The sequence below is a fragment of the Lissotriton vulgaris genome, chromosome 11, assembly GCF_964263255.1.
Source record: "Lissotriton vulgaris chromosome 11, aLisVul1.2, whole genome shotgun sequence".
Taxonomy (NCBI): domain Eukaryota; kingdom Metazoa; phylum Chordata; class Amphibia; order Caudata; family Salamandridae; genus Lissotriton; species Lissotriton vulgaris.
This window is the reverse complement of record NC_141699.1, coordinates 224,544,237-224,563,984: the sequence shown is the minus strand read 5'-3', so window position 1 is coordinate 224,563,984 and position 19,748 is coordinate 224,544,237. Positions and strand designations below refer to the sequence as shown.

General features: G+C 46.9%; 1 protein-coding gene across 1 annotated transcript in view; it reads left to right on the top strand.

The window, feature by feature from the left end:
- The window catches only part of HPS4 (HPS4 biogenesis of lysosomal organelles complex 3 subunit 2), a 231,350-nt gene that overhangs the window by 119,706 nt on the left and 91,896 nt on the right, over positions 1-19,748 (top strand). Inside the window, exons 10-11 of the mRNA XM_086943139.1 lie at positions 5,523-5,619; positions 16,341-17,229. Of these exons, the coding sequence (XP_086799265.1) occupies positions 5,523-5,619; positions 16,341-17,229 (986 nt within the window). The remainder of the gene's footprint in view (positions 1-5,522; positions 5,620-16,340; positions 17,230-19,748) is intronic.

Here is a 19,748-nt window from a genome sequence, read left to right as displayed (position 1 = left end):
CTCAGTCATAACCAAGCACTTTCTTGTGGGCTTGCAGAGTCCCTAGAGTCGTATTTCCCAAATTTCATAGCCTCCATTTGAAGGTGGCTTAAGTATTCCTAATATCCATTTATGCTATTAGTCTCCCAATTAATTCCACTTAATTATTGGTTCTTTTGTCATAGAACCAACATTACATCGAGGCTTGAGCTAGATCTTCTTCATCCATTAGACTCCTACTCCCTGTTATATTAAGCACCACTCTCCCAACAAGTACCAACAATTGCGAGAACCCCTATAGGTTGCTGGTGGGCCACATTGAGGCACATCTAATGGTATGGGAAATTAACAGGAGAGTCCCCTCTCTATGGCACAAAACACTGATAAAACTTATGAAGGAACTGCAGGGATTTCGTGCATTGGACTTTGTTTTCGTCTCAAAGACAGGAGACAGTTGAGCATCAAGTCATGCTAGAACCGCGAGCAAAGAGCACACTATTTTACACTTGGCAAAACTTAGTTTTTTAAATATCTTCAACTTTGCCATGCCTCAGAACTCTATAAATATAAACTTTTGGGTGATGAGGCAGGTCTTTCAGATCACCTCTGTGACACTCACAGATGCATCATACTCCGAGTGGGATGCACACAAGGGAAACCCCCAGATAAAGGTCCAATGAAACACAGAAGAGCAAGTGGAACAATATGTGTTGAAACATATTTTCAATCCTGCCCACCCTTAACACACCTCTGTAAGAAGGGGAAACTAAGGGTGTAATCTATGCCAAGCACGGGAATATACAAGAACATTTCATTCACTGCTAAACGTCCATACGGTTCCTAAGTGTTTTGACCATTCAACTTAATTAAGGCCCCAAAATTTCTTTTTTTTCATTGCTTCTGAATTATGTGCATTTGCTCACGCCCTGCGTCCAAATCGTGGTCTGTTATTGTGTCGATGACATGTTTCTTCAACCCCCTACACTACAGCATACAGCATGGGCAGTGGGTCAGCCCTCTTCAGTATTAGCTAAATCCAGTGTAAGTGACTTCATTATGTTCTTTACAAAGAGCACATTCACACATAAAGTGTCTAGACACTTAGTAATAGTTAAGCACTTAAGAACTTCTAGATTCACAGATTGTATCAACACATGAATATTGGATGGATTTCTTTGCTGAAGGTCTGCATGATTTGGTTTATGTAAAATAAAATATATGTTTGGTACCTCAGTATCTCTGAAGGAACCTGCATATTTTCACTATTTACGGTTCCGAGAAAAGTGCAGCCCATTGTGTGCAATACTCAAATTTCACCTTTGTAAATCTCTCTCAACAGTGTTTTCAGGGTCCCAGTACTTCTTACCAAAGTTCTAGTTTGACCCAAGTAGCCGTTGAGTCTCAGTAGCTAGGGAAGTCCAGTATTTTCTGTCGAATTTCTATGGGATCATGTACTTTGACATCAATTCGCCCTTTCAAGAGATTACAAAAGTGTTTACTGTAAGTAAAAGTTCTACCAATAAATACAACTGTGGCACATCGTATTTCGCTAAAGAAAGTGAATGACGCTGAGGTAGCACATTTCCAAATGTCACTAGAGCAAGTAGTATTCCTTACAATTTATTGACGAGCTATTCAGATACTTCCTTATATGACTAGCTATAGGTCATTCAGACTTTTCGCTCATGCTCAGACACCTTCTACACCTTCTACAAATTGAGCTCAGCAGAAAAGAATCGGTGTCCCAGAGTCTGTGAGACAGAAGAACATGTTTCTAGAAAAGTGTTCTGTTTTGTGTTGGGGAAATGCTTGTGCTGCATGAGATTAAACCCATAAATTCAACCAAACCTAAAAAAAAGAGCAGAAGCAAGGATGTTGCGGGCATACAATGTGGCAGCCCTACTCATGCAGCCCCTTCTGGAGATCTAAGTTACTACTGAGAGAAGGAAAGCTCCTGTCATATGACTCCATTATGCTGCCTGCCTCAAGAGCAGTAAATGACAAAAATAAATCAATTTTAATCACTCGCTAATCCAAAATGTACACATCTTCAAAATTCTAGGAGCTGAATGTGATGGGCTTACCACCAAGCCAATGTTATACGGAAAATCATCCTAAACATCTCAAGGTGACTGACCTAAAGCCCTTCTCCTCATGTTGTGTGTTTTATTGACATGTAGTTTGGTAGACATCTAAAGCTATCTGTAGCTAGACGTACAATGAGGTAAAAAATAAACAAGCATTGGCATAGCCAATAGGTCTCTCCTTTGGGACCTTATAAGTGTTTAGCCAGAGCTATTGGCTTTGCCAATGTCTTTAAGCTATGTTGTAGAGCAGTGCAGCAGCTGTACAGTATGTTAAAAAGTTATAATAAAGTGTTCGAAGCATTCTTGTTACCTAATATATACCCAAGTAAATATTAGGTACAATTTAACAACCCTATTAAAAAAGAATCAACATATACAATGTCTTCTAGTTTGTCTGTCCCGGTGATGAGGTGATGCTGTGCTGATGCTCCGGTGATGCTAAGTTATGTTGACTTGGTGCGAAGGTGGTGGGTGCTTGTGCCGAGATGGTTCTCAGTGATGCGGAGGTGGTGCTGAGTGATGCTGATTTGGTGCTGTGCTAATGCTCAAGTGGTGCTGAGGTGGTGCTGCGTCTATGCTGTGATGGGGCTGCAGTAGTGCTGAATTGGTGCTCTGCTGGTGGTGCACTGATGCGAAGTTGGTGCTGTGCTGATACGTAGGTGGTGCTGTGGTGGTGTTGAGTGATGCTGAGGAGATTCTGCACTGGTGCTAAGGTGGTGCCGAGTGATGCTGTGGTGGTGCTACGCTGATGCTGAGGTGATGGTGCACTGGTAGTGAGGTGGTGCTGCACTGGTAGTGAGGTGGTGTTGCACAGGTGCTGTGCTGAGGTAGTGCTGCGCTGGTGCTGAGGTGGTGCTCAGGTCATGCAGAGTTACACTGACGTAGTGCTAAGGTGGTGGTGTGCTTGTGCGGAGGTGGTGCTGTGCTGGTGCTGAGGTGATGCTACGCTGGTGCTGAGCTGGTGCTTAGGTGGTATTGCACCTCACATACACACAAAGCCTGGTGAGAGCTTGCAGTCCATAAGGGCAGCATAAAGCGGCCTTTGTGTGAAGAATACAAGAGTACATCCAACAAGTGAGGAAAAAACAGACAACTCTACATACACTGTGTGTGAAACAAAAACAACCTAAATCAACATCTGGCTCTACATTGCAGAGATGCTGCGCCTCATAAGGAGCAGACTAGATTTTGTTTAACTTTCTGAGCATGAACCCAGTCGGTAAAGACCTGCTGTGGGCCTTGGAAAATTACACGTACACGCACCTGTGCACGCCTCCAAGCGCATGCATGGTCTTCCCATTATTTTATACTTTGTGCCTGGCTGGACGCACCATGGCACACAGAGCATGGACCAGTTGTCAGTGTTGTGTGGTTACTCTGGGCCCCGAGGAATGTTGATCGATTACAACCCATGAGTTCCTGTGCATTGCTGGGGGGCTGCCAACCCTACAGTGGAGGCCTCTACATTTATTGCATTCATCTGCATTTCAGCTATGGCTTTCAGAGGGCTTCACACAGCCTACCCAACAACAAAATGCAGAGTAATGCTTTGACAAAGTAAAGAAACCTAGACCCAAAAAGATGACGACATGGTACTGTCTACAGACCACACCCGCTAGGCAAAAACCCTTTGGACGTGGAGGCGGCTTGTTGACAGTAACTCTGGGTACAGGGAGCTGACTGCGGCCATTGTAAGAGGCAAGAGAAAGTTTGTTTGCATTGGACACTTTCGGAGACAAAGCTATCTCTTCCTGCACAAACAGCAACACAAACCTTGCCATGGATGGCCCTGAGGTTTAGGGAAGGCCCCTGTTGCAACATTACTGCAACTGAGACAGGCAAGCCACGTTTACAGTAACTCATTCCTTGCCATTTATATAGCGCCTGGTGGGTCTCTGATGTGGTATTGCGGTGCTTTATGTATCTCCAATGGGAAAAGCAGGCACCAGCATACAGGGGGTTCTCGGATATCGTTAAACTCCTTCTTATCAAATTCTCGTCATGCACTGGCACTTTATTTATACTACTAAGGAGGCCTCCCCGTTGCATACTTGATGTATGAGTGCCACCCGAACCCACCCTTTAACAGGATAATAGAAAACTTAGTTTGATGGAAGGAGAGCCTCTTATTGATGCGCACAGATAAATTGAGCTGGGAACTATACTGGAATTGGTTCTTGGTGTTCATGCACACGGAGGAAATATGTTTGACAAGTGTTAACTTTATAAAAACAACCTACATTTTAAAAATGTAAAGGGATGCACATGTGAGTTAAATAAAAAGGCCAGTACACAAAATTGGGGTGCAGTGGAAAGGATCCTGCCAACGCGAACTGACGGATGACCAGTACTAAACCCTCTATTAGCAGCACCCCCTATGTACTTCATCCATCGGAGTATCACTTCAAAGGCCCAGCAACAGGCTACAAAAGACAGGAAGACAGGCAGCCCCGGACAGGCTCACTGAAGCAGACTGTGCTGATAAGATCTTCACAGAGAACAATAATCTCTATTTAGTTGTTGGTTTGGGGGCGGGGGCTTGGACGTCTGTGTCGACGACCAGAAAGCTGTACGGGAGCCAGTCACTACAGAGCTGACATGTCTCCAGCAGTGGCACATTCACGGGAGAAACTGTCCGGTAACCAAAAGCACCCAGTGCGCTACTCCTCCGCAAGCACCCTAACCTAGAGGTTACAGTGCCACAGAAGTAAGATACTGGAGAATTCAGCATAATTTTGTGCTTGCACACACATCTGATGCAAGGTTTGCGCCACTGACAGACTTTGTGAGCGTCAACAGGCGAACAGGAACAAACAGCTCAAGGGGTGGTAGGGGCGGGCACAGGGAGACAAGGGGCAGTGGTGCAGGGGAGACGTGGAGGCACTGCAGCTGCCGCCCTGCGTGCTGCTGCTCGCTCCCGCCAGCAAAACGCTGTGGGAGTGGACCTTTCCAAAAGAGGTGGGACATGCACCCACCTTTAGCCATTTTCACGGTACGATTACAAAATGACACACGCAAAAGCCAACCAAATGCGTGGGGGAAGTCAGACCCACACAGAGTAGTTTAGAGTAGTTACAAGAAGCCTCGCAGAGCAGCGCATGCACGCTGCGCTAAGCTCGACCTAAAAATGTAATTGAATTAGAAAAAAATCTTAATTGTATGCAACTGTTTTAATGCACAAGGGCTAGTACTCATATCTTTATATTCTAGCATTTGTATACTACTGCAAAATTTCCTTGGAAATCTGCATTTGACATCCAACAGTTTTTTTCTGTACTGTGATCTGCTTCTTATATATCCCAGTATCATGTACTAGATCCCTGAATACGCTTTGTGTTAAAACAAAAATCCAAAACCTTTGCTTTGGAAGGAATTAAAGAAATGCATTCTCTTTTATAAATTAATTTATATTAGTATGTCAGGAGAAGTTACATTTTCTTATCTTGTTTTTGGAAGATCCCCATTTGCCTGATGGTGTCAAGATCATCCCAGTTTATATAACAAGAGAAGAAGCAACAGCGCTCCGTGAGTTTCCAGTAGAGTGGATGATGAGGTAAATATTGTACAGTCTGAAAGTTTTTGATGCAACAATTTCATATTATGTGCCAGATGTCAACCTTGGAGCCATCCTACTCTTAAAAGTCTGTCTTCTAATTTCCTGTTTGCACTAGATATATTTGGCTGTTATTTACATTTACTCAGACACTATTGGATGCGTTCCCTACTGTAAACGTAAGGTATTATTTAGATGTGAGCACTAAATCTGGAGGCAATACCGTAAATCAGTAGAACATTACTACTTAGTGTTACTTCCAGATTTTTTAGTTTTTTTTAGAATACATGGAGGATAACCCTTAGTAACACTGCAGCGACAAATCTGCTGTATGTTTTTGCAAATGGTTTCCATCAGCCTTTAGTATTTCGTAAAATTTCTGTGAAGTAATGCATCTCTGCAACACTTGTAAACATGTCTAATAATACTTTCAACAAAGATTTAAGCCATTACTGAGGGAGTGTAAATGAGACTAGGTTATCCTTATTTTGCTGTTTAGAACAAAGTATATTGAAGAGTACTTTCTTATCTCTCTCACTTTACTGTGCTTTATCTAATTTACATCAAACTCCGGGGCCTGCGTTACCCCGTTCCTCCATGTTTTTCTCTCATGACTGCCTGTTCATATCACTGAACCTTGCCTTATAATTTTGTTGGAACGTGCAACTAGTCACTTCATTATTTGCTTTCCACTAAACTTCTTTTGTTTTCAAGGTAAGAGTAATCTATGTTTTCCAGATTCACCATGGATGCCAGGTTTAGTTTAGGTTACAAGCTCTGCACACTCCTGCCATCTAGTATTGGGAACAGGCATTGCAAGTTATTTTTCTTTGAAGTAAAGGAATTGAGGTGACTTGATACCTCCTCCTAAACAACAATGCACTAGGACATAGGCTCGACGTTCAAGTCTGAATCTGATACATTTTGAGTGCTCCAGGACCATTGCTAAAGAAAACAGAAATATACTAGAAAACAGAAAATTCCCATATGTAAGATCCACGTACTACCAATGTCTGCTTCAGCAGAACAAATACGATTGAAGAGTGCGTCGTAGCTGAATCCGAATGAGATGCCTGGGATCATATTCCATGAGAATGCCTCTCAGTGAGGGCAGGAATATGGAGAACATGTTTTTTTTAAATTTGGTCAAATTACAACTGCAAATTTCTTTGGTCAAATCAGCACCTGGTCTGCAACCTTTTCACTTCCAGGGGAACATGGAGAGCTTAGTCAGGAATATATGGCTTCTAATCACTCTGCCTTCAAAGAGCAGTCTTCTCCAGGGACCTCAATTAGACCCACTCCCAGGACTAAGATGCCACTGGAGCTTGCACAAAGACTACACACAGAGGTTTTTCCTTCCAGGGCAAGAAACAGCACTGGGACAGCCATGCCTTAAGCCACTGTTCCTGTTGCAGTTCCACCCTAAAAGGGTCTTTCAGCACCAAAAGCACAAGAGACCAAGCCTTGCCGCAAACAGCTACAGCCTCAACACTGAGAAACCATAGAGCCTGAGCCCCGCTCCTAAGATAGCCAACTTCAGCACCAACAGTCTGCCCAGCTAGTCTCAGATCTAAAATAGATGCCAAAGACACCCTTGAAGCCATTAGCAAGCTAGATACCAAAAGAGAACCGAACAACAGAAGACATAGGCAATCAACCAGATGTGAGGCCCAGGAGGATTTTTTTATATGAACTCTGTTTGCAGGCACATCTTCCGATGGTCTCCAGCACTTGCCCAGTGAACAACATTCCACGTTTGAAGAGGCTATTTTTGAGAAACATAGGGAAGCCCCTTTCAATTATGGAGACAAAACCAGGGAACCCGAACCACCACCATCAACTTAATATTGTCTTCTCTTTCCCAGTCTGTGTACGCAGTTTCACATCACGAGGCCCTAGAATATCAGCCAAACACTTAGGATGACCCCATGCCCATTAATGACAGAGATGACCCTCAACATGGTTATAATGCGGACTGTCCAGGAGACCCATTATTTGAGCCATTTCCCATTAAACACTCTCAGTTCTATGATACAAGGGCATATCATGCCACCCTGCAATGAGCAGCTGAACACCATAAGGGTAAGCAGCATGTAGACGAAAAAGAGTGATTTCACTTGCCATGGGATGAATCCGGTTATACCTTCCCGAGAAGGAATGAGAACCTCAGACACATGTTATTTATCACATCTATGGCATTTGCCTGTATATAACCGCACCTATCGGTATTCCATCGTAGAGGCACACCATTGGCCAGACCCACCAGAAGCTGCTGCAAGTAAAAGCGCAGGCATTACTTGAAAAGAGAACAATAGAACTTGATCAACCACATCAGTGGGGAAAGAAGTTTACTCCCTGTACTTCTACATCCCCAAAAAGTATATTTGAAAGTTGAAAAAAGGGCAGTGACATGGAGAATGTTGACCACATCATGTTGCTTTTTTTTTTCTTTTTTTTTTAACTTTCCGCTGTGCTGCTGTACAACATGGATAAAAAATATTGACAAAACCAATAGCTCTTGCATACACAAGACCTATTGACTTTGCCAATGCTTGTTTATTTTATTTGTTGCCTGAGCTAGGCTGTTTAAAACCTTACAACTCTTTGCAATTGCAATGCTTTTACGTTTTATCCATTTTGCAAGGCGTGTTCTTAGTCACTTAAACATTTTTGGCTGCCAAGAACTTAGAAAATGTTTTACAGGAATATGCCAGTGAGACACAGGTTACATTAGACACGCTTCTAGATTAAAGCCTTTACCAAAACAACTAGGCCAGCAAAAAGAGGTCACATGTGTAGCTATATATATATTTCTTTTTTTTAATGAAGAGGCCTTGTACAATGTTTATCTGAAAGAAACAGGTTAGTATTAGATTCCTTACCTTAGAATATCCCCGGGCGTCAGACTGGATCCGGAAATTTTTGCGTAGCAGTACCCTTGCGCGTCGGTAGGCGTCGTCTGCGGCTCCGCGTCCATCGTGGGCCACGTGATGACGTCGTCGGAGTACTTAGACACCGCCTCCGCGTGCTGACGTCAGTTCTTTTTTCCGCACCAGCAGCGCAGATCCGGAAAAAGTGGTACCTTAGTCACTTTTTGAATACTTTTTTGAGATCTTTTTGATAATTTCTCGAGTCTTCGACTCCGATTGGTGCTGATAGGGATGCCAGGGTTTAAGCCTTGTGGGGACTGCGACCGACAGATGTCGGTCACCGACCCTCACCGTCGGTGCCTCCACTGTCTCGGCGTCTATCATGACGACAAGACCTGCTCCGACTGTCGGGCCTTAACCTCAAAGGCTAGGTGGGAGCGGTCCTGCAAGCGGCTCGAGCTCTGGCAGTCGGCCCCGCGCCTTGAGAGGTCCCGGTCCGGACGGAGGTCGAGGGACCGGTCGCAGGGGCGGAGCCATCATAGCTCCGGGAGTCGACATCACTCCTCCAGGTCGAAGTCGTCGTCAGGTAAGCACAAGAAGTGGAAGAGACGTCATCGCTCTTCCGACTCTCCCGACGCTCACGCGATGCGGCCGGGGGTTCGGGTGACACCGCCCACGCGGCTCCGTCAGAGCGCGGGCGTCGCGACCTGCCCCATACCCTCCGGTCCCTGGGCAGCAAGCGACGCCGGAAGGAGATCGAGCGTTTCCTCATGGCCATGAGGTCCCTGTCTCCTCTGACAGGATCCGTGGCGCCTTCGGGCCCAGCGGACCCGTCTGGGGGCCCTAGCGGGTCGGGTGCTTCGGCCCGACGCCGCCAGGTGCTTCAGCCCCGACGTCGCCAGCGCCTTCGGGCCCGGTGCCGCAGGGCCCCACTAGATCCGCTTCTGGATCCGGATCGTCGCTGGTTGACCTGACGACCTCACCAGCGCCGATTTCACAGGTGTCACCTCCGGCGCTGTCCTCGGGCGGCGCCGTCCCCAATACCTCCCTCGACCCGGTTCAGGCATCGGAGCGGCTCCGCTGGGCGCCGCTCTCGACGCCGCTTGGGGAGTTCTACTTCAATGAACCGGCCCCATCCTTTGACAACTCTGAGTATCAGGAGATGGGTGATGAGGATTATTGGGAGGGGTCTGAGGACCCTCTGACACATGAGTGTCAGTCCCAGGAGGACTGGACAGGTGGACTTGGGGATGCCAGTGATCTAGACACTTCGCCAGACACTGGTTTTGCCCCCCCTACCCCTCCCGGAGGAGGGGGCAACCTTCAGTGTAGTGTTGACGCGGGCAGCCAAGGCCTTGTGCCTTGAGCTCCCCGTCGCGGCCGTGAGGATAAACCTCCTCACTGAGGTCCTTAAACCGCAGTCAAGCTCAACAGAGCCTCTGCTGCCGTTTAATGAGGCCTTAACTGACGTTCTTTTGGGCACTTGGTCCAGGCCCGCTACAGGCCAGCCTGTAGATAGGAACGTGGCCAGATGCCACCGCCCGGCCCCGGGCGACCCTTGTTTCCTGTCCACCCACACCACCCCCGAGAGCCTGGTCATCCAGGCCTCTAATTCCCAGACCGCATTCCCGTCGGTTCTGCCTGATCGGGAATCCAAGAGGTATGAGAATTATGGAAAGAAAATATTCTCCTCCCTTAGTTTGGGACTTCGGTCTTCCAACATCGCATGCCTCTTGGGCCGTTACACCCACTCCCTGTCGGACACGGTTGCAGACGTGCTGCCACAATGCCCGGCGGAGGTCAAGGCTAAACTCGCCCAAGCCCTTGCGGAGGGTCGAGATGTGGCACGTTTCTCCATCCGGTGTGAGCTGGATACCACCGACTCACTAGGCAGAGCGATGGCAACGACGGTGGCGATTCGTCGCCACGCCTGGTTGAGGTCCGCCAACTTTTTAACGGATGTCCAGAATACTCTCATGGACTTGCCGTTTGATGGCCGTCGCCTCTTTGGCGACAAGGCAGACCATGTGCTTGAGCGCTTAAAGGACTCTAGGGCTACGGCCAAGTCCTTCGGCCTCTCGGCCCCGCGCCAGCAAACGAGTGCCTTTCGCTACTTTCATGGCCAAGGAAGGGGCGCCCCCACACGTGCTGCCAGCCACGCACCGCAGACTAACATCCAGCGCGGTGGGGGCCGTGGAAATCACCATGGAGGCGGTCGGGGACAACGGTGAGGCCAGTCCACACCTTCCCCCGCAGCATCTGCCTCAAAACCCTCCTAGTCCGTGCTTTCAGGCCCATGTGACGCCAGTGGGGGGCAGGGTCCGCCATCACCTCTCCCACTGGCGCACTGTCACATCGGACAGGTGGGTGCTGCAAATCGTCCGAAGGGGCTACTCCCTCCCCTTCGAGACGACCCCTCAAGCCATGCCACCGCAATACCACTGCGTATCGGGGGATCATATGCAGCTTCTGCAGGAGGAATTTACGGCCCTCTTGGCCAAGGGGGCCATCAAGCGCGTTCCTGGGCCAGAAGTAGGGTTTGGTTGCTACTCCCACTACTTTCTGGTACCCAAAAAGGGGAAAGGGGACCTACGGAACGTCAACGGCTACCTCCGGAAGAAGAAGTTCAAGATGCTGACACTGGCTCAGGTCTTAGCTGCCCTAGACCCAGGAGACTGGATAGTAGCGTTGGACTTGCAGGACGCTTATTTCCACATCCCCGTCCTGCCGGCCCACCGGAGCTATCTGCAGTTCAGGGTAGGCCACGAGCACTTTCGGTTTACCGTGCTCCCCTTCGCCCTTACCAGCGCCCCACGGGAGTTCACGAAAGTGATGGCGGTGGTCGCAGCTCATCTGCGCAGGTTAGGGGTTTCAGTCTTCCCCTACCTCAACGACTGGTTGTTGAAGGCGGGCTCGCCCCAGGCAGTCGTCAGCCACCTCCAGACGACAGCAGACCTCCTGCACCACCTATGGTTCTCCATCAATGTGCCGAAGTCACACCTGTGCCTCTCTCAGAAGCTCCTTTTCATCGGGGCGGTTCTCGACTCGGCGCAGTTTCGGGTTTACCCCCTCAAACAGCGGGTTCGGGATATACAGGCTCTGATTCCGATCTTTCAGCCTTTATCCCGAGTCTCTAGTCTCGGTCAGGTTGACGCTGTGGCTTCTGGGGCTGATGGCTTCCTGCATCCTTCTGGTGCATCTCGCCCGTTGGCGGATGCGGGCTCTGCAGTGGGACCTGAAGTTTCAGTGGGTCCAGCATCAGGGCAACCTGTCCGACCATGTCCTGATCTCGGAGGGCACTGCGAGACAGCTGCAGTGGTGGCTCAAGGACCGCGATTGGGTTAGCGGCAGATCCCTCTCCCTTCCCCAACCGGAGCACGTAGTTGTGACGGACGCGTCCCTCCAGGGCTGGGTAGGCCACATGGGAGAGGCGGAGATCAGAGGCCTCTGGTCTCCGGCAGAGTCCCGGCTCCATATCAACCTTTTGGAGCTGCGGGCGATTCGTCTAGCACTGAATGCATTCCTCCCCTCTGTCCGGGGGAGTGTAGTGCAGGTGTTCACGGACAACACCACAGCCATGCGCCACTGGCAGTGGCTGGAACATCAGGGTGTGACCCTGGTGGTTCACAACCTGGCAGGTTCTCTGAACGCCAGGGCGGACGGACTCAGCCGCCGGTGCATGATGGATCACGAATGGCGTCTGAACTCGGACGTGGCACAAGGCCTCTTTCAGCAGTGTGGAAAGCCTTGGTTAGATCTATTCACCACCAAAGAGAACGCGCAATGTCATCAGTTCTGCGTGTTGGAATTTCCAAGGCGGCACTAGACGCTTTTCGTCGCGAGTGGAGTTGCTGTCTGTTGTACGCCTTTCCGCCTATACCACTTCTGCCCAGAGTGCTGAAGAAGATCAAACGCGACCGGGCCCAAGTCAACCGTGTGGCTCCGGACTGGGCACGAAGGTACTGGTATCCCGAGCTTCTCAGTATGTCAGTCGATCCCCCGGTTTGTCTGCCTCTTCAGGAGGATCCTTCTGTCTCAGCAACAGGGGACGGTCCTCCACCCGAACCTGTCCAGTCTCCACCTCCATGCTTGGAGATTGAGCGGCGACAGTTGAGGCCATTTGATTTGCCTCCTGAAGTTTGTGATATCATTCTGGCAGCCAGGCGTCCCTCCACTAAGTCGGTATACGCATGCAGGTGGGACAGATTTGTGGCATGGTGCACAGCAAAGGCTGTGGATCTTCTCTCTGCCCCTCTTTCTGAGGTTCTTCTCTTTCCCAGCAGGGCTCTGCTCTGGGCACTATCAAGGCTACCTTTCTGCCCTTTTGGCCTTTCTGAGGCTGCCTGATCAACCATCTTTGTTCAAGTCCCCTATTGTAAATCGATTTCTCAAAGGCATCACCCACACGTTTCCACCTGTTCCCTTCATGATGCCTCAGTGGGACGTGAACCTGGTTCATACTTATTTGATGTGCGCTCCCTTTGAGCCACTTCACAACTGTCCTATCCGCCTTCTTACTTTGAAGACTGCTTTCCTGGTTGCCATCACCTCTGCCAGGAGAGAGTGAGCGAGCTCCAGGCTCTTTCCTCTAAACCTCCTTTCCTTTCTGTCCATCTGGACAAGGTTGTGTTGCGGACAAGCCCCTCTTTCCTGCCCAAGGTTGTCACGGCCTTCCACATCGGGCAGTCTATCACCTTGCCCACCTTCTTTCCACCTCCGCATCCCTCAAAGGAGGAAGAGCGACTCCACCGTCTGGACCCAAAACGTGCGCTCTCATTCTATTTGGATCGCACACGCCAGTTCCGGGTGGATGACCAACTCTTTGTTGGTTACATGGGTGCTAAGAAGGGACGGGCGGTACACAAGCGGACCATCTCTCAGTGGGTCGTCTTGTGTATCAAGGCTTGTTACTCCTTGGCAAGGAAGGATCCTCCTGTTGGGCTGAGGGCCCATTCCACTCGGGCCATGGCGGCTACCACTTCCCTGGGTCGGGGAGTCCCCTTGCAGGACATTTGTCAGGCAGCTACGTGGGCCTCGCTGCACATGTTCGCAAGACACTACTGCCTGGACAGCCAAGTCCGGAGGGATGGCTTCTTTGGCCGTTCTGTCCTCCAGGACTTTCTGGTGTGATTATTGGTTCGCAGACCCACCACCGGGGTTGGTATTGCTGGGGTATCTATTCTAAGGTGAGGAATCTAATACTAACCTTTTTCTTTCAGATGAACAAGTTACTTGCCTTCGGTAACGATTTATCTGTAAGAAACAGTAGTTAGTATTAGATTCCTTACCGCCCCACCCATCCTCCCCGTTCTGCGAACCGATATCTAGGGTTAAGGTCATCCCCTTTCAGGGCCCTAGTTTCAATGGCACCAGTGTTGGTTTTTGACATGGCTCTGCGTTTTTGGCGCTGAAAAGCTGTGTCTAAGAACTGACGTCAGCACGCTGAGGCGGCGTCTAAGTACTCCGACGACGTCATCACGGCGCCCACGGCGCCGACGACAGATGCGGAGCAGCAGACGACGCCTACCGACGCGCAAGGGTACTGCTACGCAAAAATTTCGGATCCAGTCTGACGCCTGGGGATATTCTAAGGTAAGGAATCTAATACTAACTACTGTTTCTTACAGATATATCGTTACCGAAGGTAAGTAACTTGTTCTTCACGTGTTCAAGTATGTATATTGCGGTCCTCCAGAATTAGCTAGCGTTTTTAATTTCCAGTGGATGACCATGTTTTGTGTCATTAGCACAACTGCTAGAATTTGAGATATAGTAAGCAGCCCCCAGCAAAAAAAAAAAAAAAGATTTAGGCCCAGATCTCTGTACTGGGGTGAATACATAACTTTGTTCATCATTCTGTCCATCAGTTTTTCTTTTTGCATTACTGAAAACCAAAGCTTTGTTTGGCAGCACAAGCTAAAACAAGCAACGATGTGGGGACGAGCACAAAGGGAAATGTAAAAAATACCTCCATCCCAGCAGGAGCAGTGGAAGGACTCTAATAATAACAACATTTTAAAAAGCAGTCCGTTCTTGTTCCATGCTCTACGGAAGGGGGAAACAAATTAAGAGAAAGTGAAATCACACACACACACTTACCAATCAGGAGCTAGTAAATAAAATTGACAATTAAGCCAATAAATGGTGAGCAATAGTTGGGCGCCAAGCCCCCTTTAATTTACTAACAAACGTCTCAGGTGAAACCTAAAAGCCACTAGAAGCATACACACCAACACTATATGGCAGAAGTGTTCAGACAGACCCCTCATGATATTGTGGCATAGATTTGAAAATTTTGTGGAACAAAAATGGAAATGTATCGGCATTATTGCTGCACTCTATTTTAGTCGTAATCATACCTTTTCAGGCTTAAATCATTGGAAACTGTTTTAGCAGAGTATTTCACTTTGAAATAGTCATGTTTAAAGTGTCTAAAAGTGTTTTTTATGATATATTCTCCTTTATGGTACATTCAGGAGCATAGGTTAAAACAAGCACAATAGCACAGGGAGACACCCCTGACCATGGAGTCGTCACAGGCACCCCTGGCCACAGAGATGTCAGAGGCACCCCTGGCCATGGAGACGTGAAAGACATCCTAGACCATGGAGATGTGGATCGGTTTTTATGAAGCTCGCAAATGATGTGCAAACTTTTTTAAGCGTTAATGTCACTTAATCTACCGACATTGGCGAAACTCTGAAATGCCTCAAAAGGCAAGGTTCGGAAGCGCAAATGTCACTAAAATAGCAGACATTGACTAGGAGATGGTCCAACAAGCAAACACCACTAAACACAAAAGTCAGCACTAGAGTTGTGTACATGAATTGACAGGGAGATGCATTAACGAGTATATTGTGTGATGTACCAGCGTCATTCAACAAGCAAACCTCTATTCCATCAATTAATGAGAGACAGTTAGTCTTCAACATGCAAATGCCACTCACTCCCTCTGCAGAGAATGCAAGGTCTTGACTTGCAGGTGCTACAACACACAAAACCCTTGCGTGGCCCATGATGCTGAGACCCGCCAGTATCCTGTGTGCCAATGTCACTCAACCAGCAGACTACGCGTGAGAACCCTGACCATGCAAATATCTCTCAACTCGCAGGCACTGCTCATGCCGCATGACATAGAGAGGTCTCAACAGGCAGAGATTATGATGCACTAAAGTCACTCAAGCAGCACGCATTCCCTTATCACAGATTCCTTTATCACGCAAATGTAATTTAACCAGCAAACAGCCTGAGCCTCTAACCACAACCTGACAGATGTCAGCACAACACTCTTAACACGCCAACCCTACTCCAACTGCAGACATTGCTCATTCCACTTAACTCTGACTCACACACACCCATCAACCAGTAAGCATGGCCGCCACCAACACTACATCTTGCGACTCAGTCTAGACCTTTAGTCTCCCTTTAGGCAAGCACTTGAGTGGTAAGTATAATAAACAACAAATGCAATAATGATGGCACAGGAAGATCCCCACTGCTTGGTGCACACACCAGGGCCCGCGAGGCCTGTGCCACCTGGTAGCAGCACTACCCACACAACATAAGCAAGTCACCATCACCAAGGACCAGAGTGGGCACAAATCAGGGAACATGAATGTATAAGTGCAAACTGATTTGTAAAGCTAAATAGCATTATTGATCAGGAGTTCTCATGTTTAAATGGAAAGTATAATCAGTATTTTATAATAATGTCTTCTGTGTGGGGAGGTAGCTGTTAATATTACAAATTGTGTTTTGCCTAAAGTCTCAGCAATTTAAGTACTTCTTTGCTGGTTTCATTATATAATGTGTTATCAGTTCATACCTGACAATATCTTTTCTTAATAGATTGTCTCCCTCTACCAAAGAAAGAAAGCTGTCACACCTTTCTAGAACACTTTCCGACACTGATGAGCAACAAGCAAGCCAGACTTCAGAAGCTGAAAAGGTTGAAAGAACCGGTCTTCCAGTTGATTCTGCAAGCGAAAAAGCACCCTCTTTACTGTCCACAGAACTGCCAGCTGCTGATCTTTCTGTACATACTGTTGCATGTGTTACCAATCTGGACTCCATGGTAATTGATGAAGAGTCAGAAAGATTGAGGTGCCCTGACGATAAAAAGAACGGTCACTCTGTTCAAGAAATGCTGCACACATTAGATTTTCCAAATGACTTTGACAACAGTGAGTTGGATTGTTCAGAGCATTCTGAGATTAGAAGCCAGCCAATATCTAGTGGCAGTTTTATGACCTGTGACTCGACAAGTGAGGTTGATCAAACTAGTTTAAGCGTAAATAGCAACTCTGATGAAGGTGACAGTTTTTTAACCAACAGTACATTAGTGAAACCGCCAAATCAAGATTTCCCAAATGGAAATTATTCACTCGACCAATGTGGTGACATTTCAGAAGTCTATTCACAGGCAAAGCCCAGGCTACAAAGTAATAAAGGTGATGTAAATGAAGACACAGAAATTACTCATGACTCCGATCAGAGAAAGGAGCGGTTCTTCAGCTTTGCAAATGAAGCTGTATACTCCTCAGCAGCTGCTACTAGCATTGGATCCAAAAAAGTCACAAACAGTATGCAGTCAACATCTGGGTTGAATTCTTCACAGACATTTGGCAATGCTAATGTAGTTGAAATGAACTTGTACACTCACTCAGTTAATGGATTAGTTTTGTCATTACTGACTGAATACCAGTTTAAGTTTGATGAGTATTCCATCCAAGATGTGGTAAGTAACCCAAGACATTATTCCAAAAATGTCGATGATGTTGAATGGATTCTTTTGTAATTGCACAATATGTTTGTGAACAGGGAACTTTAATCCATCAAAGTGATTGTATATTTCTAACTGGAACACAGTCTGGCTGACGTATTATTCGCAGGCTTAGAAAAACAGTGTAAAAACTAAATCTAGACCTTATGCATGCTCCCTTACAGCCTCCTAAAGCACACATTGCTAAAAAATCAATATGTCAACAAAATCCCTTAACCTGTCCTGTTTACTAATAATATTTCTTTGGACTCTGAAGGAAAAACTAAACTAGCTAAATTTAAATTTAATTAATTAATTAATGCCACACAAGCATTTTTAGTGAAAAATTATTCAGAATCTCAGACAGTTGTTATGGAGCCATAGAAATATTACATGTGGCATTTGGAACTTCTGCATGTCACTGTCCAGAGCTGCGCATTGTTACCTGTGCCAGAGCTCCCGTTTATGTCCCTGTCTTCAAGGTTGAAGCCTATATATATATCAAAGTTCCTTGTTCCAGGTTTTCACTTCTAATGACACATTGCTAGTGTCCTATCAAGGTGTTACAAATGCCCATTTAATTGGTAGTCAATTTACTGATTTTCAGTGGGATGGAAGGCTGAGTTGACATGTCTGGGATTCAGACTTGCAAACTGTAGATCACCTTGTGTTTCAGCAGTGAGCTTCTGGTCATTCTGAATAGCGGAAGGAAGATGTTTGGAAATGTAATATGAGAAGGGGGAAGTAGAGACAGTGGGTGGAGTGGAACATCTAAATTGAAATTATATGACAGAATTGTGGGTTGCAGGCGAGTACCAATATGTGGTCAAAATGCAATGGCAACATCTGCTTTCTCCTGCTTCTGCTTGGCCTTTACAAGAAGGTAGATGATGCTGAAATGTTTGTTAATGTTAGAATAACACTGCCTACCTGTGTGCCTTTTCAGTGCAGTACAGACTTTTCCGATCTCACCAGTTGTCTCTGCATCAGCCCTCAAGTAGGCCTATTTAACCCCAGAGACAAATTAGACTTCCTACAGAACTTTCTAGTGTTGGACTTGGATAATTGTAAGATGTTTTTGCTTGAAGAAGGTTTTCAAGTCATGAGGCTGTGTAACTTCCTTTTGGGGATACAGTGCATGGGCATTGACTCCATTGTTAAGTTGTTTTTTTCCACCAACAGGTTCAGATGTACTCTGTGCTCTGGTTCAAGATCGTTTTCGACTCCCTTCGGTTCGCCAGTAGATCTCCTAACTCAACGGGATTGTCCTGATCGCATAGTCCCTCTTGCGTTCCAAGCAAAAGACATGCATCAACAGCCTTTGGGCTGTGCCCCGCCTGGCCCTTTTACACATCGAACAGCTCTAACCAAAAAATGAGCTGCTGATGGAAAGCGCTCCGTTCCGCTTCTGTCCGGTGTGCCGGTTGAAATATCCTCAATCCGACCAACACTCAGTCTGTAACCTATGCCTCTTGCCTGACCATCAGAAAGACACGTGTGAGGCCTGCAGTTCGTTCCGGCCTAAGAAAGCCCTTCAAGACCATCATGCGCGGCGCCTAGAAATGCAGCGCAGGCACTCAGACAACTCACCCGCCATCTTCAACCAGCCGGGTGAGGAAGAATAAGAAGCCTCTGCAGCTGACAGGAGTCAGTCTCCATCCACAACTCTAGATCCAAGTCAGAGACTGAACATAATCCAGTCAGCCTGGAGTTTTCCAAAAAGTGTGAGACTCCGAGTACAGCTTCCCTTGATCCAAAGTCCAAAAATCATCTCTGACCAATAGAACTGCTCACTGGCCACCACTGCACAAAAGCAGTGGTGTGCACCACCACACCTATTCAGATGCCCTGCATCTATCTCTGTGGCAAAACATTGACCTACAGTAGGGGCTTCCACCAAAAATCCGCCTCAGAACCAACACATCGGACATAGCCTCGGTACCAAAAATCAAGGTAACCCGTGCTTTGGCTCTGACCACACCAACACCTAACTGCTATGTGTTAAAGTAAAGAAAGATCCGTAGTCCATATGTGTAGTTCAGGATCTTAGCTTTATTCTTAAGTTTAGATCCATAGTAATAAGTTGTAATCAAGAGACCAGAGACAGACCCCACCAGGAGCAGTTCTCCACTTCTCAGCCCTTCACACCAACTGATTCCTTCTTCCACTAAAACACTCTCAACATTCTGATGACATCACATAGACTGAGCAGCAAGGCAAGGGCATGAACAGAGAGGATGCATCAATCACTTACTAGAACACATCCCCCCCTTCATCAGAATTGTAAAAATAGATGCATGCAAGATCAATGTACATACATGCAATTTGACAGAATTCTGAATTGTAAAAATAGATGCATGCAAGATCAATGTACATACATGCAATTTGACAGAATTAAATAAAATGTGTGGTGATGGACATACACCCATACAAAAAGTCAACAAGCTTCAAGAATAACACAACGCTTAAAGACTTAACACTAAAGGGTAATATAA